The 23,346-nt window shown below is 50.1% G+C and overlaps 1 protein-coding gene, 1 long non-coding RNA gene and 1 other non-coding gene across 3 annotated transcripts; 2 read left to right on the top strand and 1 right to left on the bottom strand.

The window, feature by feature from the left end:
• The first annotated feature begins 293 nt into the window (after positions 1–293).
• Positions 294–3,740, top strand: LOC135978677 (transmembrane protein 183-like). The gene is made up of 4 exons (XM_065579534.1): positions 294–610; positions 875–955; positions 1,731–1,887; positions 2,615–3,740. Exons 1-4 carry the CDS (start codon positions 597–599, stop codon positions 2,798–2,800), a joined length of 438 nt encoding a protein of 145 aa, XP_065435606.1. The 5' UTR covers positions 294–596; the 3' UTR covers positions 2,801–3,740.
• Positions 3,741–7,593: 3,853 nt separating this feature from the next.
• Positions 7,594–7,666, top strand: TRNAK-UUU (transfer RNA lysine (anticodon UUU)). Its single transcript has one exon. It is a non-coding gene; the product is annotated as a tRNA-Lys (tRNA).
• A 9,181-nt stretch (positions 7,667–16,847) lies between these two features.
• Positions 16,848–21,453, bottom strand: LOC135978674 (uncharacterized). The gene is made up of 2 exons (XR_010596052.1): positions 21,169–21,453; positions 16,848–20,515 (listed from the first exon to the last, which is right to left on the bottom strand). It is a non-coding gene; the product is annotated as an uncharacterized LOC135978674 (long non-coding RNA).
• Between the last annotated feature and the right edge of the window lie 1,893 nt (positions 21,454–23,346).

The raw sequence follows: 23,346 nt of genomic DNA, 5'->3' as shown, positions 1-23,346 counted from the left end.
GCCAGGACATAGAATCTCACAGCTGTAAGGCTGTATAAAGGTGTGGCAGTCAGAGATTACACTATAGAATACCTGAGAGACCTTTGCCAGCAGATCCAGGCTTTGGTTGCCTCTGGCATTGAGGCCTCGGACCCCATGTATTCATCCGCCTTTAGAAAAGAAGCAATGTTCTGAGCCACTAGTTGAACTGTACAGCCAAAGCTTTGCTTTGTGATTTCGAAATACTAGGACGTGACTGCCTAATGGAGAGGAGTGTGACCTCTGGGTGCGCCTCCTCTCCCTCCTCCCCCTCCCCCCGCGCTTTTTCAGCTCTGTCCAGTCGCTTTTAACATTTGCTTCTCTTTGTTTTCTCCTTCCCTGATCTGCTGTTTGCTCTCCCTCACTCCTGCTCTGTTCTGAGTGTGAGCTGAATGCATACATTGACCTGAGATTTTATCAATTTAATTTGGCTATTCCATGTAGTATGTAGAGGAGCAAAGTCCATTCTGCTTTCCTCTTCTATGTGGAATGGGTGAGCGGAACAGAGGAAGCACTGCTAGAGCCCAAGTCCTGTGTCACCCTCTGGTATAGCGAGGTTGCCACCTTCTGACTGGCAAATGGAAAATGCCAGGTATGCATTAACGTTTGCAGTGTAGTTGTAGCTGTGTCGGTCCCTGGATATTAGAGAGAAGGTGGGTGGTCCAGTAAAAGATATTACTTCACCCACCTTGTCTCTCAGGTATGCATTAATGTAACGAATGGGACCAGACTGCTGCCATCTCTTCAGCTGCTCCTGTGGTTTGTAGTTTGAGCTCTCTTTGCCTGTGTTGAAATTCACTAAAAATGAAATAATTAACTCTACTACTGTATTCTCCCCCCCCCCCCCCCATATCAGTGTTTGCTTTGCTGGTGCAGAAAGATTGAAGGGAACAGACGAGAACCTATGTGGGAATTTAACTTCAAATTCAAAAAACAGGTATGAAAGCTAACCACTTGCCATTGAAATGTCAGGGCGGTAAGGTTTTGAAGCCATAATGATTTTTCTTCCAGAGTTGTTATTGATGGGCGCAGTAGAGCAATTAAAATCAGATCTCCTGGTAAAAGAAATACATGTTGCCAAATGCAGAGGTGGGCACGTAAGGCACTTGTGGAGCTGCTGAGTAGGGAAACTAGAGCAGGAGGCAATTCTTACTGCTTTAAAACAGGCCAACGTTTTCAGTCTTGAGTGTCTAAAGGATTAGATCCCTATGTCCATATTTAGGCTGCCGATTGCCTGCCCCTAACCCAACGTGCTGAGTATCTATAGCTCCAAATACCTTCAGTGGGGAGTTGCGATGACTCGGCTCCTCTGAAAAGCCAGTCACTTTGATTTAGTGGCCTACGGTTAGGGACCCAAGTTTGAAATGTGTTGCATTAATGTCTTTTCTCTCGTCACACGGAAAGCCTTTCCAAAGCTAACCAACCCTTTTCTCAGGGGGTGACAGTAATCTTTGTGAAACCCTCCTTTAACCAGACTCAGGATAAATGTATAATACCGAGCACCCTACCAGGACCTGCAGAGTCTGTCTTCAAAGAGACAGTCTTGCAAACCCTCCATCCCAGGGTTTTCATTGACCATGGAACCCTTTGGCCCGAACAGTTGGGTGTTAGGCGGGAATCTGCTGCTGAGCCAGGATGGTCTCTAGACATGAAGTGAAATTTCTGGTTGGCTTCAGTTGAGTTGAATGAACCGGTCTGTCTCGTTCTGTCAGGCCTCCCAGATTGAAGAGTAACTGTTGCAAAGGTCTTCAGCCACCTGTTCAGTATGAGGATGTTCACTCAAATCCTGAGCAGGACTGCTGTCTGCTGCAAATCACCACCCTCAACTTCATCTTCCTGCCGGTAGTCGTGGGTATGATATTTACCTTGGTAAGTGTTAAGAAATCTGCATGTAAGCACCATCAAAATGTGCTAAGAAAATGGTCTGGTCATTACGGCTTGTCTGTAAATCTTGCTGCACCAGCAGACTAATTAATATGCATTTCCCTAGTGCATTGGGGCCATCACTCAAGGATCTCTTCAGTTTAGTTTCTGCAAGTCACTAAACTCTCTGATGGTTGATGTAGATTCATGGCAACAGCCCTCGAGGCCCAACTAGAAGGGACTGTTTGTCAGCCGTCTTCAACGAAATGTGCTCCATTCCTGGGGGAAGGAGGGATGAGGATTTGTATTCTCATCGTGCCTAGGAGTCTTAGTCAGCAGCCCCCAACATACCCTAGATAACTTATGGGTATTAAAGGTAGAATTGGAGAATAGTGTCCAAGTTCTCTCACCTTTGCACTTCCGTAAGATCAAAGCTCCAAATAACATTTATTTCAACTTTAGAAGAGAGTTGGTTGATCTTTCAGATTTTGATGATGTCTTTCTAGTATCTTTTTTGTGAAAAGCATACTTTTTGGAGGCCCTCAATTTAATAAAAAAAAAGTATTTGAAAATATAAAGTTTAAATGTAAAACACCACAAAGAAAATGTTTGTCCAATAAGAATTAGGGATCAGCATTCACAGTAGTAGATAGTATTTGAAGAGAAATTAGATACTGCTTCCAGAAAATGCCTAGATGTCTATTAAGGAAATTGCCAATTTTCTTCCCTGCAGTTCACAATAAACATGAGCACTGACATGAGACATCACAGAGTGAGGTTGGTGTTCCAGGATTCTCCTGTCTGGAACGGCAAGAAGCCCCGACTTGACCAAGGAGTACAAGTTATCCTGGACCCTGTGCACAGTGTACGTCTCTTGGATTGGTGGCATCCGCAGTACTCGTTTTCTCTGAAGGCTTAGCACGCTCCTACTGCATCTGTGAGTAGCCATGTCAGGTAGAAGACAATGTCTAGGAACTGGGAAATCCTGTTTTTATTTCCTGAATAAATTCTCCAATCTCCTTACAAATGAGTGAAGCTGCAATGCCAGTCTCTGTATATAATTTCCAGCCAGTAATGAGCAGAATCGAGTGTAAATGGAAATGATTTGTAAACACATTTCTATGTAAAGTTCACATTTTATGATTTGAAAGGAGCACCATGAAACTGTTCATTTAAAATCCTTTTGGTGTTAACGAAAGTCGTCCTGTGTTCTGTTCCAGATCCAATGTGGTCAGAGAGATTTTCAGACCAAGTGTCAATGAAATCAGTGTGTGTCTTACTGTAGCATGATCAAACTCAAATGCAGCAGTATTATCCTACACTGATGCAGCAAGTGGAATAGCAGTGACAATCACTAGTCATGCTTCAATCTCTTATCTGCATGAGCACAATAAAGGCATAAATGATCAAGCAAAGAGATTGCCTTTACAGCTCACATTTAAATTAAATGTGTGTGGCGATAAGGCAAAGAAACACTTACAAAAGTTCGTATCCTGATGCTTTCTTTAAGAAAGAGAATCTAAAACACACATAATGGAAAGGCTCTTGTGGCATGTGGGAACTAAACAAAAACTAACCGCATGAGTTAATAAGTGCTCAGACTTCAGGCATTAGAAGAGTAAGATTGTCTGTGAGCTAAGCTAACAGTGTTTGGAGCTAGTGACTGTGGGAAAGCTATTAGGAGCAAAGAGGAAGCATCCAGTTCCCAGCGGACAAATTAACTACCTGGGAAAAATAAACCCAACCCTTTTGGCTCTACTTAGTGGTGTGAGAGGGCTAAGCAGGGTACTGTGTCTACTTCAGCATATCTGGAGTTGCAGCACCACAATACCCAGAATAGATGGGGGCATGAGTTTTATGCAGAACCATGGGGAAGTGTAATAGGTCCTAGCCAGGGCTCGACCCTTCCGGGCAGGAGGGGAGCCACACCGACTCACTACTGTGGGAACAAGCAGTCAGTTAGTCCCGAAACTCCGGCTCTTTCGTGCAGAGTCGGAGCAACCACAGTTAAAGCTCAGGCCCTTGACTGCAGGGGCTGAGCGAGCAAATAGTTCAAAGCCCAGGCCCTGGCTCAGGGCGGGGCAGACACAGTTAGGCTCAGGCCCTAGATTGCCGGGGCTGAGCGAGCAAATAGTTCAAGGCCCAGGCCCTGGATCAGGGCGGGGCAAACACAGTTAGGCTCAGGCCCTTGTTTGCAGGGGCTGAGCGAGCAAATAGTTCAGAGCCCAGGCCCTGGATCAGGGCGGGGCAAACACAGTGAGCTCAGGCCCTTGTTTGCAGGGGCTGAGCGAGCAAATAGTTCAGAGCCCAGGCCCTGGATCAGGGTGGGGCAAACACAGTTAGCTCAGGCCCTTGTTTGCAGGGGCTGAGCGAGCAGACAGTTCAGAGCCCAGACCCTGGATCAGGGCGGGGCAAACACAGTTAGCTCAGGCCCTTGTTTGCAGGGGCTGAGCGAGCAGACAGTTCAGGGGCCCAGGCCCTGGATCAGGGCGGGGCAAACACAGTTAGCTCAGGCTAGGGTTACCATATTTTGTGCCTCCAAATGGAGGACACTCCACGGCCCCCGGCCCCGCCCAACCCCGCCCCCTCCCCAAAGTCTCCGCCCCCTCCCCTGCTTCCCGCGAATATTTGATTCGCGGGAAGCCTGAAGCAGGTAAGGAGGGTGTGGGGGGAGGAGGCGCGGCCCAGGCTGGCCCCCCGGCGTTTCCAGCCTGGGTCGGCTCGGGCCCTGGGGTGCCGGCCCCGGCCGACCACCCCCGGCCCGCCCAGCACTGCCGGCCCCCGGCGGCCCGGCGCACCCCCCGGCTCCCGGCCCCGCGGGCCCGGCTCCCCGCCGGCCCGGCCCCCCGCCGGCCCGGCCGACCCGGCTCCCCGCCGGCCCGGCCCCCCGCCGGCCCGGCCGACCCGGCTCCCCGCCGGCCCGGCCCCCCGCCGGCCCGGCCGACCCGGCTCCCCGCCGGCCCGGCCCCCCGCCGGCCCGGCCGACCCGGCTCCCCGCCGGCCCGGCCCCCCGCCGGCCCGGCCGACCCGGCTCCCCGCCGGCCCGGCCCCCCGCCGGCCCGGCCGACCCGGCTCCCCGCCGGCCCGGCCCCCCGCCGGCCCGGCCGACCCGGCTCCCCGCCGGCCCGGCCCCCCGCCGGCCCGGCCGACCCGGCTCCCCGCCGGCCCGGCCCCCCGCCGGCCCGGCCGACCCGGCTCCCCGCCGGCCCGGCTGGACCGGCTCCCCGCCGGCCCGGCCGGACCGGCTGACCGGCTCCCCGCCGGCCCGGCCGGACCGGCTGACCTCCCGATTTTCCCGGACATGCCCGGCTTTTGGGGATTTCCCCCCGGACGGGGATTTGAGCCCCCAAAAGCCGGACATGTCCGGGAAAATCCGGACGTATGGTAACCCTAGCTCAGGCCCTTGTTGGCAGGGGCTGAGCGGATAAACAGTTCAGGTAAGGCACGCCTAGGCTTCTGTAGCCGAGCGTTGGGTGAGGGGGAAGCCTGCCACCCGTGCGGAGGGTGGCAGGGGGGAACGCAGGCCCACCCACTCCACTGCGTTCCAGCCCGGGGCCCTAACAGCGGTTGCTGCCGCTGCTGGTCAGTGGGGTATCCAGACCGCAACACACTGACATAGGCTCACACTCGGTTACAGCCGGACCGGGGTCGGCTACCCCCGGGCTGCTTCCATGATCCCCCTCAAAGCCTACCTCGTTCATCGCGCCGGGATCGGGCCAGTCCATCTGCATGGGCTCCTCTCTGCCCGGGCTCGGCGGCAAGTCCGGTAGCTCTGCCGGGAAGTCCGGCCAATTGTCCTCAGGCGGCTCCGCTGGATAGCAGCAGGGGCGAAGGGGTTCGGGTCCAGTCTCACCCTCAGGGTTAGTGGGGTGCGGTTCCCAGGGATTCTCCCAGTGGCGGGCGTGAACGGGCTCCGGCGGCTCCTCCTCGTAGCGGGCCCAGGGTAGCTCAGGCCAGCTAGGGTCCAGGCCTCGGCCTTCGGCGGTCTCCTGGCCGGGAGCTCCCGGCCACACGTCTACTCCCTGTGGTGGCTGGCCGCAGACTGAGCTCTGGCGGCCGGCCTTTATACTTCCTGTCCCGCCCCTTGACTTCCGGGGGGCGGGGACAGGCGGTGGTGGTCCCACCCACTCTGGGGTCTGCACGTGGGCTCCCTCTTCTGGGCAGGAGGGGAGCCACACCGACTCACTACAGGAAGTATCGTGCATCTTATGACAGGAAGAAGAGCTTCATAATTTCACCTAAAATCCTCTGATTTTGAGCCTCAAGGGATTTGAGATAATAGCTTCATAGGGGCAGTTGAATCTCAGTGCAAAGTACATCTGCATGAGGGAGTGTGACTGGGGCTGAGTGCAGGGTGAGTTGATGCCCTGAAGTAACTACTGACGGAAACCGGGTGTTCTGCTTTGCAGCTTATCAGTGGAGGTGAGCCCAGTTAACTTATCGGTCCTGTTTCAACCCAAATCTTGTGCAAGGTAGAGGCAAGAAGTATGTGATCCACAGTGAATGCAACAGCCTGTCTTTGAAGGAGGCTGCTGGGATAGAGCAAATGGGATAGGTTAAAAAAAGGGGGGGGGGGATTTCCCCTTCCCAACTTGAATCCAGTATGTAAATGCCCAAACGGGTGTACATGTAGCTGTACCAGTGCTGGTGTTCGTCTTACACAATAGTCACTTAAATCACCACAGATAGCTTATCTGTCCCAAGCACATTTCTGTGCCAGATTCACTCTTGTATTGCATCCCCCATTAGATTCTATTTGTGGCAAAACCTCAAACCTTCCCTTTTCACCTCTCCTGTGAATCTATATTAAGAAGATAACAGGCAAGTTGTTTTCAAACCAAAATGCTCTGCTCAGTATTTTGGTTCCACCTTAGATGGACAATCTACCCTGTTCATTTGTAGTGGAAACTGTCAGTTCATGAAATATACCATGATGGCCAGTTGCATTCCTATGGTCGTGGCTCTAAGCTTTACCTCAGTAGTTTTTCTTCAACTGATTGCACATGTGCATTCCGCTCTTGGTGTGTATGCGCCCTGCGCACACTCACATTTCCCTCAGTGGTACTCGTTGGGGAAGCTTGAGAGCCCTTTGCTCTCACACCCCACTGTGTGCTGGTATAAAGGACCCAGCAGCCCCAAAGCCCCATTCGGTTCCTTCTTGCCATCCGTGACAGTCGCTGGAATTGTTTGGCTTGCCTTAGCAGATACTCTGTGTACAGCTCATTGTAAATTTCTTGTAAATAGTTAACCAGTTTTATAGTTACTTAGGGTTAGTTATTAGGTACTATCTGTGGCACTTTTCTTTTTCAGTTTCCAGATCTGAGGTTTCCAGTTTTCAGTACCGAGCGATCCCTCAGTCACCGGGCTTCATGCCCTGCGTCTCTTTTCTAGGCCGATGCCCACGAGCAACCCACCCTCACGCTGCTTAACGTGTTTGGGGGAAGCTTGTGTTTGGGGTCGTTGCTAATATTGCAAAGACTCTAAGCCAAGGACTAAAAAAGACTGAAGACAGGCTGAACTTTTTGCTTATGAATGCAGCCCTGAGACTCCCTTAAAAACCCAGTCATCCTGACTCAGCACTAAGGGCTTCAGTTAGGAGTGCACCTCCTCTGCTGCCTAAGACCCAGCAGGGCTCACCCTCTCCAGTGCCTAAGAAGAGTCTCTAGACACCCCGAGGGAGGAAGATCACCGACACCTACATTTAATAAGAGCGCCCGGATAGCTCAGTCGGTAGAGCATCAGACTTTTAATCTGAGGGTCCAGGGTTCAAGTCCCTGTTCGGGCACAAAAGTTTTTGGGGGGGAGGGATAGCTCAGTGGTTTGAGCATTGGCCTGCTAAACCCAGGGTTGTGAGTTCAATCCTTGAGGGGGCCACTTGGGGATCTGGGGCAAAATCAGTACTTGGTCCTGCTAGTGAAGGCAGGGGGCTGGACTCAATGACCTTTCAAGGTCCCTTCCAGTTCTAGGAGATGGGATATCTCCATTAATTATTATTAATAAGCATGTGGAATCCAAAATCCACGCACTCCTCTTCTCAGATGGCGCCACGATGGGCACCATTCACTCCAGCACTGAGGCAGGCACCATTGAGTCCAGGGCCCCAAGTGACACCTACATCTGCAGTACTGCAGCAACCCGAGATTGTCTCAATACCAACCACACTGAAGGCACTTGCAGCCACGAGAGATCTGCTGAGCCTGCTGGTATCCCTGGCAGTGCAGGATACTGCGTTCCCAGTACCAGCAGACAGAGGGGCACCGGTGTTGGTGCTGTGACAACCTCCTGTGCTTTAGACTTCATGCCCATCAGTACTGTTGAAGGAGAAGCCTGTGATGTTGGCTGCTCTATGCTTTTCGCCGAATCGGTGCTGTTCTCCGACACCCTCAGGAGTTGCCCCCTTGGTGTGCACAGGTGACTCATCCTCCTGAATTGGAGATTGGTGCCTATGATTCCCAGCATCGGAGCCAGTCATGCTACTCTTCCCCTTCCTCCCCCTGGGTAATTACTATGTAGGTTGCCTCAAGATCCTTCAGGTGGAGTGGGATTGGGTATGTCAGTGGGGCCGGCCACTGGTCCAGTGGCCCTTTTGGAACCCATAGGGTTCTCCCGTTTCTCGCTCCTGCACAAGACGTTCCTGCTCTGTGTCGTCAGGGAGGTGTGGGGAGACTATTCGCCAGGCACTCCCCGTTCCCGATTCCAGTATTGAGCAGGAGCCGCCTGCTGGACAGCTAACGGAGAAGGGGCAGCCGCAACCTGTGCTGGCTTCGTGCTCTTCCTCTCCTGACTGGTAGTTTCTTCAGGAGGCATCTCACCCGCTCCAGAGCTCACCGGGAAATGCCACCAGTTTTGTTCCCTACAAGGTCACAGTCCAGGTTCCATCATGGACGCTTTCCTGCTAACCTGGTCGAATAAGCTCTGCTACACTTTCCCTCCAATTCCAGTCCTACATCGAGTGTTGGCAAAGCTCAAACGGGACCATGCCCGGGCCCAGCATGGCCTTGGCAGCACTGGTTCTCCATTCTGCTGGATCTGTCAATGGAGTCTCTGATATTGCTTCCTTTGGACCCACGTGTAATTTCACAGGTTCCTGGTCAGCTGCTCCATCCAAACCTGCGGGTTCTTTGTTTAACAGCCTGGAGGCTCCCTGGCTAAATCCTAGAGAGGAGTCTTGCTCGGCTCAAGTTCAGGATGTCTTGTTAAATAGTAGAAAGCCCTCTGTCAGGCCTACTTACGTTTCAAAATGTGAGCCTGTGTGCACAGAGACTCCAATCCCTTCACTGCTTTGTGACTTGAGAGACACCGAGTGGAATGCACATGTGAAATCACTTAAAGAAGAAAAAAACCATTACTAACCTCCCATAACAGTTGTTCTATGAGGTGTGTTGCACATGTTCCTTCTACCACCCGCCATCCTTTGTTTTGGAGTCGTCCAGCAAGAAGGAACTGACAGAGCTCTGGGCCAGTGGGGCCCTTTAGACTGGCACACGGTGGTGTGCCATGGCAGAGGACACTTGAGCTGCCCCGGCAGGTACCCCTGAGGGAAAATTTCCAACGAGTGTACGCAGGGCACCTGCGCACTGAGAGTGGATTGAACATGTGCAACACATCTCAAAGAACAACAGTCAGAAGGCTAGTAACTGTGACAATGGAGCCTCACTCTGACCCGTCATCAAATTGCATCTAGGCTTGGCAGAATTGGATTCTTTTTTTTTAAATGTTGGCAATTAATATAGATTTTTAAGCTTTTTTCCCTCAGTTTTTAAGTATTTAATTTTCACAGTCGTGGGAAATTAATGGGGAGTTGAATTAGGGCAGTCCCCACAGCAGGGCTGCAGGGGGCTCCCTGCCCGACCGAGGGGCCCAAGATACTCAGTCGCAGAGTGGACAGGAGGCTGCGGTCCTCGCCTGGTGAAGCAGAGACTCCCGGTCAGGACCACAAGGAGGAGGAGGAGCCTCCAGCCGAGAGGGAGGCCAACTGCTGCTGAATGGTTCCCGCCCAGGGATGGCCATCACGCTCCCGGTCAGTGAGTGAGTGGGGCACGACAGTGGAGCTGCGGAGGACTCCCTGTGCAGCCCCAGGTCCAGTGACAGCAGCTCACTACAGGTGCTACGTTCGGGGCAGACAACGCTTGCCAGCTGTTATTAATGGAAAGCTTTTAATCAATTTCTGTATGTCAGCGAAACGGACGTTTACCAGTGATTAAAAATGTAAATTGAATCCTGCCAAGCTACATGTCTAACTCACCCTGTGTCCTCTCCTAAGGGGAGTGTTTGTTTTATCATTCTGTGAGCTCTCTGGATAATACTTCCTGTTCCTTTATTAATGCTCCCCAAAGACATGAGACTTGTCCAGGATGTTACTCACTGAAAGGCTATTAGCTGTCAGCTCTTTACTGTATCCCCTGGGAGCTGGTACTGGTCTAGCAGGGTACAAATGGCAGCTTTCCAGATGTAAAGAGCCCTGGGTGCGTGCTGATTGAGGAGATGTTTCTTGCTGACTGAAGCTCTGCACTCGAAATAGAAAGCGCTCTCGTTAGTTGGAGATGCATCTCCATCTAACACCGGCTGGTGTCTGTTGCACACGAGTTTTATGGACTAGCTCCCATTGCAAGAAAAATGGAAGTAGGTTGCAAAACTGCAGTGCACTGCTGGGTAGTTGAAGAGGGTTTATTTAGAGCTGAGCAAATAATTGATTTTTTTTTTGCTTCAGTTGTTCAACCAAAAAAATCTTTCTCACACAATTAATTTGGGGTTGACCTAAAATGGGAATGTTACGTTTTTCTCACCAAAAGGAAAAACTAGTATCATTGTCGTGTGACTGCTGTGCTGGGAAGAGGTGCAGGGGTGAGCAGTGGCCAGTCCAGCGCCTATTGTCCTTCGGACCGGTTACCAGAGGAAGACGTAATGGATCACCCATAGTTTCAATGTGTGCGCATAGCCGAGTCCTTGGATGTGACAGGTTCTTTGGGAGCGACAGCGGGGCTGAGATGTGACTCTGCAATGGAGTTCTAGGTTCAGTTCCCAGCTTGCGTAGCCTCTCACGGGGATAGCGGATACGGGTTGTGAAGGGCACAGAATTAGCAGCAGTGTGTACAATTTAAAAACTAGGGCAGCTGAAGCGCAAGGGTTGAACAGCAGGGGGCAGAGTGTGGAGTCCAGCCTGCCCCCTCCACCAGCCAGGACTGCATTAGGGGGACACTAAACCTCTCCCGGCAGCTACAGCCAGGCAGCAGCATTTGGGGCTCTGTTCTCCTCTGCACTCATCCACCCACAATGGGATCATGCAGCGGCCAAGTCACATGAGATGCCAACTACTGCCCTAGTGGCAGGCGAGAGCCCATCAGCAGCATGAGGCAGAAGAAGGTGTGTAAAAGCACCTTGATGTACAATGAGAAGAATGGACCACGCAGCCGCATCCCACTGGGGGCTGCAGGGACACTGGACCCACCAGTGTTCCACTCACAAGGTCTTGTGCACCCCTCACTCCATCCTACTCCCCTTGCACTCAGAGGAATGAAGCAGAAGAGGTGGAAGGGTTTACCCAGCTGCTAGAGGGGAAAAAGCAATTGTCCATCTCTCCCCCTGTATGCACCGACAGTAGAGGGAAGTTACAGGAGTCCCTGTGCCAGGGAATATGTGGATCCTCTATAGGGGGCAGTAACCTGCCTATGGGTCCCCAAGCCCCCTTTCCTTGCTCGAAGTGGCCCTCGTCTGGGTCTCAAAATGAATGGAATTGGTTTATAGGCCAAGAAACCCCCAAATATCAGTGTAATGTGCTCACAAGGGAGTCAGTCCTGGAGCTTCTTCCTCCCTCTGCTGGTGCTTTCTCATAGAACACTTAGTGCATTTGTTCGGCGACCCTTAACCATTTGCTGCTGCAGTAGATTCCCTCGGTGCTGGGACTGGAGAGACGTTGCCCTTCCTGCCGTTCTGGGGGAGACAGATTACCCCATGCGTCAGAGCTGAATGGCTTTGAGATCCCAATGGCAGTAACGGTGCTGGCCTGCAGAGGTCAGTGCATGCCAGAGAACAGGCTGATGGGGAGAAGGAGCACTAGACAAGCTTGCACTGAACAGCTTGTTGGAGCAGAACTGGTGTCTTGGATTGTGAGCACTCCGGCAGGGGCTGTCCCCTGAGTGCATACAGTGCCTAGCACATCAGGGCACTCCTGGTAAACAAAGTGTTATACCACTAACCCCCTTTTCCATTTCTCTGTCCCCTGCTGCCTGCCTGAAAATCCCTGTAATGGTGGGAGGAAGAGAACCTGAAGATGTTCCTAGGAGTTGCTCCCCTCCGGCAGGTGGGCTAGATCAGTAAGAATCCCAGGCCTACAGCCCTTTAGGGTATGAGCTGGGGTGTCCATCTCTCCCCAGGCCCACGACGCCCCTTCCCAACTTTGCTGTTAATATGACAGCAGGAGCTGGAGTTAATATTACAATAGCAGCATTCTGCCAGCATGGTACGAACACGGGAAAAGAGGTGATTTCTGCCCCAAGAGCACATGCAGATAATGGGTGGGTGGAGGAAGGAAGCACCACTGAACCTGTTTTACGGATGGAGAGACAAAGGGCCAGCTGTTCAGAGGCATTGAGGTGACATATAACTAAGCAGGTTAGGTGCCTAAATCCCTTCTGCACTCAATTGGAGTTAGGCACGTGACCTGCAGAGGCAGTTTTGAAAATCCCACTAGGTGCCTAAATGCCTTTGGCCAAGAGGTGAAGGGCCAGGTCTCCCACCCTAGTTCTCAAGCACAAGGCTGTACTGCCTGCTAGGGGGGCCACTCCCGCATTCCCAGAATACTAGCCATCCCTGCCAGCGTGACCCTGCCCCTCCCGGCAAGTGGGCTTGCTGCATCAGGACGCCATTTTGAAGTGCACCCTGCTCCGCCCCTGCCAGCATGCCCTCATGCATGGCACATGCCAGGTCCCGCCGGCAGGAGTGGAGTGATGCACTCTTCAAGTTGGCGTCCCCTGGCTGGTACCGGCCAAGACCACGTCCGGTTTTGTCTCAGTACCGGCCAGGGCACAAAGCACCTAAAACCGGCTGAATGGCCAACCTACTTCCTGCTCTGCTGCTGTTCGAGAGAGAAGTTTCTGTATGGGTTTGGACCCCAACTGTTACTTATTCCTGGCCATGGGCAGCTGGTGAAGCTTCCCCTGGGGGAGGCCAGCTCCCTGTCCCTCCTTCCGCCTGCAGCCATGCCCGCACTCAGCCCCAGACCCCGCCACCACTCATGCCCCCCCCCACTGCTTGCTGCATTCCTCCTCTTCCCCCTCCCATCCCTGTGAGGCCCCCACCGCTTGCTGTGTCCCTCCCACCCCCTGCAAGAACCCCACTGCTCCCCGCATCTCTCCTCCACAAACTCCTTCCCCCAAAGCCCCCGCTGCTCGTGATCTCCATGTCCCGCCTCTCCTCCACCTGCTCCCCTGCGAGAACCCCACCACCCACAGGGACACAGTGAGCGGTGAGTGGCAGGTGGTGGTGGGGCTTGCAGGGGAGGGGGGGTGAAGGAAAGGTGGGACGTGGGAGCGGAGGGGACCTCTGGAGGGGGGGGTGGAGTGGAGGAGGGAAGGGACTCAGCCAGGCAGCTGGGCCCAATGGGGGCCTTGGGGAATGGGCAGAGCAGGGACGGGAAGAGGCAAAGTACAGGTGGGGCCACCATGGCCCAGGCGTCCAGTGGCAGGTCGGGGGCGGCTGTGCTCGCTGCCCATATGCCTGGCTCTGTAATGGGTCCTGTTTAATTTGTACTGAACTGACAGTTCCATCTGCCTCTTCATGTTCCCCTTTCTTTCTCCAGCCAGGTAATCATTAACGTGGGGTTTCTAGCCGCAGCAGTAAATTAAAAGACAGTAATTTTGTTTTAAGAGGTCTTATTAGAAAGATAAGCTGAGAACAAAACTGTGACAGACGACCTGCTCCTTGTCCTGGAGCTGGCGAACTAGTTAGCAGTTGTTTGAGACCTTGGGAAACCAGAGCTGTCCTCTATAATGACTCAGGATCATTGGATGATAACGCTGCAGAAAGTGTTTTACCCGCTTCTGGCCATAACTGGGATCCCATGTGAGTATGCGGGGCAGGAGGGGTGTGGCTGGATAGTCATCTTCATACATTTTAAGGCTGAAAGGAAGAATTGTAATCCTGCATCCATCTCATAGCTTCTGGTTGCCCTGGAGCAGGGCTTTAGAGACACACACCCAGTCTTGACTTAAAGACTTCTAGTGATGGAGAATCCACCAAGTCGCTAGGTGAGTTACCCTCACTGTCAAAAAGGTGTGCCTTATATTCAGTCTCTATTTGTCTAGCTTCGACTTCCAGCCACTGGATTTTTGTCATGCCTTTGTCTGCTAGGTTAAAGAGCTCTCTACTATCAGAAATCATATTTCATGTACAGGTACCTGTAGACCCTGATCAAGTGGTTTCTTAATCTTCCCTCTGCTACCCTAAATAGACTGTGCTTCTGAAATCTCTAACTGTAAGGCAGGTTTTCCAGACCTAAGTTAATTCCAGTAGCTTTTTTCTAAGCCCTTTCCAGTGTTTCAATTTCCTTTTTGAAATGTGGACACCTGGAGACACTATTTCAAACCTGGGGAAACAACTTTGAATGTTGGGGGGTGGATTTTTCTAGCTCTAGCTAGAAAATGGAAGATCACTTCTGAGCATGTTCCACACTGAACCCTGGGTTTCTAAGTGCAACAGGAGATAAAGGTGCTCAGGGAACAGGAGAACAGATGGGGGCACAAATAATAATAAATAAATTAATGGAGATATCTCCTAGAACTGGAAGGGACCTTGAAAGATCATCAAGCCCAGCCCCCTGTCTTCACTAGCAGAACCAAGTACTGATTTTTGCCCCGGATCCCTAAGTGGCCCCCTCAAGGATTGAATTCACAACCCTGGGTTTAGCAGGCCAATACTCAAACCATTGAGCTATCAATTATGGTGCAGTCAACACCTCTGTCTGGCTGGTGGTCTCCTTCACCGTCGAGCGCTTCGTGGCTATCAACACCTTCAAGCTGAAGGCAAAGCTGTGCTCCCCGAGACGCACGCTCTACACAATCGCCTTGGTTCACATCTACGGCTACCTAGTGGCTATCCCGTATTATTGGTCCAACATGAACCTCTTGATTTCTTTTGCTGCAAACGTTTTTTGCACCATCCTCAATTTTTAATAATAACTTAAAATGTCTGGGGTGAAATCTTGGCTCCGTTGAAGTCAATGGCAAAATTCCCATTAAAATCCTAGCTTCATTGGAGTCATCCTCTGTCTCTTTTTGAATTATGTGATGTAGAGAGAGAGGCGGCTGCCCTGCTAAATGTGACCTGAAAAGGATTTTTAATCTGGGTTTGTCTCTTTTTGCTTCTTTATTATAGATAAACTTTTAAATGTTTATAAGGAAAAGGAATTTTTAAAAAGCATTAGATCTTGTCTATCTGTGTGAGAACTTGACCGGTATAGTTATTCCACAGTAACTCACAGCTAACTCATAGAATAGTTATGCTGCTCAATTTCCCCCGTGTAGACAAGCCCTTTAAAATATCAAGAATGTTACTTCCTCGGTTTTGTTAGAGGACTTCTTTGTGGGATCTTCGCTGTATATTGAGTGCTTTCTTACCATTTGAATGCAGGTGGTGGTGAATCTTTAACATATACTGTCTTTTCCTACATGTTTGTTAGGCATTGGAGTTGAATAAGTGTTAACCATAACAACACCCTGTCTGACTAAAAATCCCTTCCCCTCTGTTACTCAGCTTGCTTTCTCCTATCTCTTGTGATATCATCATCTCGTCAGTTTTCCATTTGCCTATGGAGTTCCAGCGTGGACAAAAACCTGAATTTCTAATGCACCAACGAGCAGCCTCTCTCCTTCCCTCTTTTGCTTCTTTATGGATGAAGCTAAGACATGGGTTTCTAATTTGCAGGTCACCTGTAAAACAGCCATGCAGAAATCTCTCTCCAGTCAAACAGCAGCACCCTCCCTTGGGCCTGTTTGGCTCAGGGCATGTCTACATGTGCAAACTGACCAAAATCATGGTGTTCTGCAATAGCTAGCTGCCCACATGGGCAGCTATTCCAGAAGAGGGGTGAAGAAGAGCTTACTCTGCTTTGGCTATGCCAGTCAATTTCCCTGTGTAAATGAGGCGTGAAGGGTTTGGGGACCCCGCCTGGCTGGTAGTATTGCAGAGTAAAAGCTGTCAGCTTGATTCAGCACATATGTGATGGTTCTCAGGGTACCCAGGACTGTCAGTCATGTTGGTATCCTCAGCCTGTAGCGTGAGGGACTCTTGTGCTTAGCTGGGTGACAGCTCCCTGACACCACCAGCCTGTCAGACACTCCAGCACTCTCCTCTGGGCTGTACCAGGCCTGGCTTTGCCTTGCAAGTTAACAAGAGATGCAGCTCAGTCCCCAAGCCCCTTTGAAGCATCCCCCTGTGATGTCCAGCCCCTGCCACTGGCTACTCAGGGAAATACCAGGTCTGCTGTCCCACCATGGCTTGCAGGGTCTGTGGCTCCAGGGCTTCCAGATTCCTTGGCCAGCTGGCTCTCAGGGCCGCCAGCTCAGAAGCTGGGGTTTGCAGAGCTTCCAGGCTCCTTGCTGATTAGATTCAGCTCTGGTCCAGCACTTTGCTTAATCCCACAGCGTTTAGATCTATTTCCAGTGAGAACAAGAATAAGTTTCTGATCAAAGATTCAACATTCAAGTGACAGTGAGTGAGGATCTTGGAAACAAATGATTACATATCAGACAAAATCATAACATGCTTTCTAGAGACTCAACTTAACTAACAAGTTAACCTCCTGTCTAAAGAAATTTCTCATCCAACATCTTCTGCAGTTTTTCAGCCCAGCTTGGCTGAGATCCTGTTTTCATGAATGTAAATGCGCTGTCCGTTTACTTCCTAGATGCAGGGTTGTTACCGAAATATCGGGTCCACCTAGCTGAGAGCCAATAACAGCCAGACAGGGATAAGGAAGAGTTGCTTTATTCTGCAGAAGAACGGAGAGCTTTGCACCTTAGTACAAAAACTCTGTCTTACACACATTTTACAGATCCTTTATACACATTCAGACAAAGGTCCTTGCAGTGTTAACACTTGATTGGTGGTTGTCAGACCCAGGCTTTTGCTATCTGGTCAGTGAAAACCGGCTTGGGACCAGCTCCAACTACCTTTAGGCCTTGAAGGGAAGACAGTTGAAAAGTTCAGGCTACTGTGTACTTGAAGTGTCTGCTTCCCCCTAATGGCCCTGGTTGACATAAAGGCTGCTCTGTTAAGGGGGGGTCACTAGTAACTTTCACAGTCCCCCCTTCGGGCCTGACAAATTCAAAAATTGTCAGGCCCGTTATGCAATTTGCGATCAAGCTGGAGGGACAGATACTGGGTTTTCTTATGGACAGCAGAGCTTTTGATCATAGCATTACACAGGCATTTGGCACATTGTATCATTGTCCAAATAACACATAGAAAGAAAAGAATCCATTTAACAATTGTTTGAAAGAGCCCCGTAAACCATGACCTAAGGTCTGGAAGGAGGTCCTCAAAACTAAAGGTGTGATCAAGTGATAAAGCACGGAAAACAACAGCAACATTCTTAATGGCTTGTAAATCCTGCTCAATTAAGCCAGAATAATTAACATAGAAACAACATTTTTCCCCGATGCGAGCACAAGTCCCCCCCTAATTGGTTCATATGCTTGGAAGGAGCATTGAGAATGTTTGTACTTCCACCCAGAAAGTTTCCAAGTATGTCTCCATGGCCACAGATCAGATGGTACTCCTGATGTGTCTGTAAGGGCAGTGGGCCAAGCCTGATGCTCTAGATCATTCCGAATGGCCATTAGCTGGTCACTCAGGAAATCCTGAATTTCTGAACATGCTAGATCCCACTGCAATGCCTTCCCAGCCTCAGTGATATTCAATACCATTTCTGTCAGCAACTTCTGGGTCATAGAACTAAGGGCGGAGATAACATGTAACTCACCAATTCCAGCCTGTACCTGGGTTAGCTGTGCCCCAATTTCTCATCATGTTTTGGTTCTTAAAAATATTCCAAACTGCTGCTGCACTATTGGCCCCATCCCATAGGGATCCGGTCAAGTCACTTTTCTTTCTAGAGGAAATAACCCAAGCCCTCTGTTGTGCTAATCTAATGGCAGCCCCCTGTGAGCAATTGGGTATGTAGAGGTGATCTGGAAACTGAATAAGGGTAATGAAAATTTAACAGTCCCTAGTGTAGTGTTAATCACAGTTCATTGATATCCTAATACATTTCTTTTTGGTGTAGTACTATACCACATTCTCAAGCATGGGTCCCACAAGTTTCTTCCTGCCAGTGTATAATTCTTTGTTTCTTCACCAGGGTCAGTTCTTAATGTCTCTTGTAGTCAGGAATCCCTGGACTTTGGTGGTTCCAATGAAGCAAGTGTTCCTTCTTCTCTTTTCCTGAAACAGTGTGGTTTAGCATCATACAGGGGAGAGGTTACTAGCACATCACCCTGTAATGGTTTTGCTTCTTCTAGAAAAATCCAAAGGCACAGTAGGTCTGTCAGTGGACAAGGGAGAGGTTACTAGCACTTCACCTTGTCTTTTTTCCTTTTTCCTGCTGTCCAGAAGGCACAGCAGAGCTAGAAGGAGAAATAGGCTTATCAGTCGGAGAGTCCTCCCGAGGTTGAGGGGTCTTTTTACAGTGAGAAGCATGGGTCCAGGCAGGTAGTCCTTGGCACTTCATAGCGGTGTTGGTGGTTAACAGGACTTGGAAAGGGCCTTTCCAGTGGGGAGCCAAAGCAGTCTTTCATTGATAGACTTTACGTAGACTCAGTCTCCTTGTTTCAATGAATGGCAGGGCTGCTAGGGTCTTTGGGTAGCACTTCTTTTATCTGTGAGAAAAGAAACCTAACACATTTCATTAATGCTTGGCAGTGTTTTGCAGATCTCCTAGTTGCTTGGGCACATTCAGGCCCCCCTTTTCTTGGCTATCAGCCAAGTCTTAGCTGTGGGCAGTGTCCTTGGATTGGGCCAGCATCTTATCTTTGGACTGAGTTTGCTAGCTATTTTTTTTTCCAGTTAACTCGTTCTGTTCTTTTTCCTTCTTCCCTTCTTGGCTTCTTTTAACCTACAAAGGAAACTTCCACTCTTCACTCACACACCTTTTCCCAACAATGAACACATACAGATTGCCATTATACAGTACATTAGTCTTATTATTCAATGTATGCCATATACACCCTTCCAGTAAAATAACTTTATTACAGAGCTTTGGAGCAACAAACCAGGACAAGCACACCCACCTTTGAGGAGTCCACTCGGTACAACCTCTTGTGTCCAATAGCTTTCCTCCCTCCCCAGCCCTCTGGCTAGAAATCTGAGGTAGCCAGAAGGATCCCATGGGCAATATGGGGAATGGGTTAACCTTCCATGTCCTTGCTTCCAAAGACTGTTGGTATGCAAATTTTAACAACAATTTTGGCCATAGAACACAAAAATAATTCCTATTGTGCCAGTAAATGCATGGTACGTTGAATGCTATTCAGCTGGCATCCGTTTTCTCTGATGATCTGAAAGACAAAAGAACAGAGGTCTACCCCTTCTGGGCAGTCAGTCATTGCTTAAAATATTTCCTTTATATACACATACTCTTGTAGATTTTAGGCAAAACAGAATTACCCCATATTTCCTTGTATTTATTTCATAGGCAGCCCAGGTTTCAGTGGCTTCTACTTTATTAGTTAGAAAATTGCATTAATACGGATGCTTTCTGGCTTGCTTCCAGATCCAAAGCTATCCACAGCTTAAAGATTCTTACTTAAAAAAAAGGGGACACAATTAACTTTCCCAGACTTTTGATTGCCTTTTACTTCTAACTCCTGCTTTCAAACACCCAGTGATCTGAAAAAGACAACACAACCTATATTGGTAGGTTTGCATTTCTTTTACCTCTGCTACAATATACACTGCACATGTTCTGGGGAAAATGCACATCCTCTCCACAATTCAATTTCCACAACACTAGCCACATCAATTTCTACACAAGGTGTAACTATTTCTTTTTAAACACCGGGTAAAGACCATTTACTTAACATATAATCTAAAGGGCTATCCTCAGAGGGTTTTACCAGAGACCCACCCATCTGCCTGCTGACACTCTAACAGAGAATTACACAGAGAACAGAGGGAATTATGGCCTAATAGGATCCTATTACAGGAATTTCTACTAATACTGACCGCTACAGGGGATGGGACAGAAGGATCCCAATTCGACCTCAGAGCTTCATCGCACGCGATGGCTTCCACTCTGAGGAATTACGAATGAGAGGCTCAGTTCCGTCCACACACCTAACGCCCAAATGTATAAGACAGAAATTCATTAACCGGTTAACCAGACCAGAACCAGATAGTGTCTCCTTATCCTATTAGGACTCACCTTATCGGAGCACAAACCCCAGGGGCTGCGGTGAAGCAGAGAAAAGGGGCGAAACACCCCATTGGCGCCGTTCCCAATTCGCCGCAGCCGTCCGGAGTCCAATGTCCGAGCTAGGAGAGTCCCGGCGGAGTCGCCAGAAACTGTTACCGAAATATCAGGTCCACCTAGCTGAGAGCCAATAACAGCCAGACAGGGATAAGGAAGAGTTGCTTTATTCTGCAGAAGAAAGGAGAGCTTTGCACCTTAGTACAAAAACTCTGTCTTACACACATTTTACAGATCCTTTATACACATTCAGACAAAGGTCCTTGCAGTGTTAACACCTGATTGGTGGTTGTCAGACCCGTGCTTTTGCTCAGGGCCAGCTCTAACTTTTTTGCTGCCCCAAGCAGCAAAAAAAAGTGCCGCCCCCCCCCCCAACCGAGCGCCGCCAGAACCCCCCCCAGAGCGCCACCCCCCGCGCCGCCCCCCCCGCCGAGCGCCGCGCGCCAGAGCCCACCCCACCCCCTGCACCGAGCGCCGCCGGAACCACCCCCTGAGTGTCGAGCCCCGCGACGCCCCCCCCCCCCCCCCCCGCCGAGCGCCGCTGGAGCCTGCCCCTGCCCCCTGCCAAGCGCCGCCGGAACCCCCCTCCAGCACCGCGCCCGCGCCGCACCCCCCACGAGCGCCACGCGCCGGAACCCTCCCCCCGAGCACCGAGCCCCACACTGCCCCCCCCGCCGAGCGCCACGCCACCGGAGCCCACCCCCCGCCGAGCGCTGCCGGAACCCCCTTCCAGCGCCACACCCCGCGCAACCGGAGCCCCCCCCCAGCGCCTCGCCCCCTCCCCCCGCGGAATGCTGCGCCGCGCTCCCCCCGCCGCCCCTTACCAGGCGCTGCCCCAAGCATGTGCTTGGGTGCCTGGTGCCTGGAGCCGGCCCTGCTTTTGCTATCTGGTCAGTGAAAACCGGCTTGGGACCAGCTCCAACTACCTTAAGGCCTTGAAGGGAAGACAGTTGAAAAGTTCAGGCTACTGTGTACTTGAAGTGTCTGCTTCCCCCTAATGGCCACTGGTTGACATAAAGGCTGCTCTGTTAAGGGGGGGTCACTAGTAACTTTCACAACTTTTCAGTTGCTTGTAACTTTGCATTGGGGAGCCCTGAAACTTCCCACCTCTGGCCTCAGCCCAATGACAGAGTTTGTTTTTATTTATTTTAAGTTAAATTGGACAGGAAACATTTCTGATACTTTCAGCTGAGGGGGGGGGGGGAAGCACTTTCTCTATTAGCATAAAAAAGTCTTCGATTTTTCAAACAGTTCTAGTACCTGAGTGGTTTGGGGCCAAATCCTGGATTGCATCAAAAACACAACTCCTAGGTTGAACATGTGCCTCTTGGAATCATGGTGGAAATCCACTTTGATTTGCCCAACCTTAAAAAAAAAAAAAATCTTATTTTGCTCATGCAAATGGGATTACACAAGGAAAATGGTAATACAAATTTTAAAACTTGTAAGGCACTCAGTTATCCCAGTGATGAGCACAGTACATAGATAGGCAAATCGAAAAATAGGTCCGATAGATGGGTATGCGTGGTAATTAGATAAACAGACATTTCTCTCTCCTTGTGAAAATGTTATAGAATGTAATAGAAATTGGTAACTTTTCCATCGTGTTTTTGAACCATCCTATCAAATACAATAAATAATTATAACCCTGCTATAGAATTCTATAGGATGGTAAAAAAGCAACTCACAGAAAGCAGCGGTGCCCTTTCAGATTGCAATGGGGAGGGGCAGGAGTCCAGCAGGACTTTCAGCAGGAGTCCAGAGGCTGTTTAGGTCCCTGGAAGCTCTTGGATTATTTGAAGAATAGAAGTGTAAAAATGAGTCTATTTCAAGAGCATTTGTTGTGATTATTTCCTATACATTTAATAACAATTCATGAAGGTTTACTACAACAAAATGACCAACACAGGACAAACAGGAAACTAAGCAAGCTAAGCCATCGGCACCTGTGGCACGTAGATCCAGCATCAAATAAAACCTAATTTCAATTTTAGAAAACAACAAGCGTCGGAGCACACAGAATTTCTTCCATAGGAATGACACTCAAAGCAGACATCCCAAACCAATAACTAACAAACAAAGTCAACTAATAAAATCTAAAAGAAAACCCTCCAAAAACAACCACTCTCCCCCAAGCAGAGTTTTGATGCTGAAAAGGGTGAAGTGCCAGATTGTCCATATAATTCACTAGGGACTGTGCTAATGCTCTTGATTTTATGTGGAAGGCGCTCAGATTTTACGGTGAAGGGTGGCAGTATAAAACCGATACGTAGGAACACAGACAGGTGTTACCAGTAGTCATACTGAACAGAAAACTGTGTTTAGTCCAAAATGCTTTTGTGCATAATGAGCAGAGAATTCTGAATCATTGCTTGTTTGGGAAGTCCCTAACGTTCATTCGTGGGCTGGCCCTTGTCAAACATATTCAGCTTTCACCCCATCTTTTTCACTTGTAGTACAGCAATTGCTCACCATGACACCATTTTGGGAATCCCCCCAGTTTACCTAATGCCATCCGTTGTCACTTGTACTATTTTAGGGGGAAAAGTTCCACAGGTTCTCTTTAAGTAGAAACCTGCTCCAGGCAGCATATTTATTCCCAACTCAATTGCATGTTCCTTCTCTTATACTGGTTTCACATCAATGCAATTGCTTTGCCATCAATGGAATTGCATCCTGATTTACACAGGAGCACGTGAGAAGAGAACCAGTGCAAAGAAGCCTCTTTTCCTTCAGGCTGGTGTTCACTAGAAAATAAGAATATGCTGGAACATGTTAACTAAAATGATCTTAAATGCAACTTTGCAGGCATTCAGATGGGCCTGAGCTTAAACCCCAGATCTGAAGACACCCTCCATACTCCTAACATACCTAAAGCGACCATGAGCATGTCTACATTGCAATGTCAACCCAGGTTTTGAACTCAGGCTCAAGCCTAACCCCCCTTTCATCTACACAGAAATCGCACTGACCCAGGGCTCAAACCCAGGGTCCCAGGGCCC

Source organism: Chrysemys picta, unplaced genomic scaffold (assembly GCF_011386835.1).
Source record: "Chrysemys picta bellii isolate R12L10 unplaced genomic scaffold, ASM1138683v2 scaf385, whole genome shotgun sequence".
NCBI classification, from domain to species: domain Eukaryota; kingdom Metazoa; phylum Chordata; order Testudines; family Emydidae; genus Chrysemys; species Chrysemys picta.
Note: the sequence above shows the minus strand (reverse complement) of the source record. Positions and strands in the feature narration are given on the sequence as shown.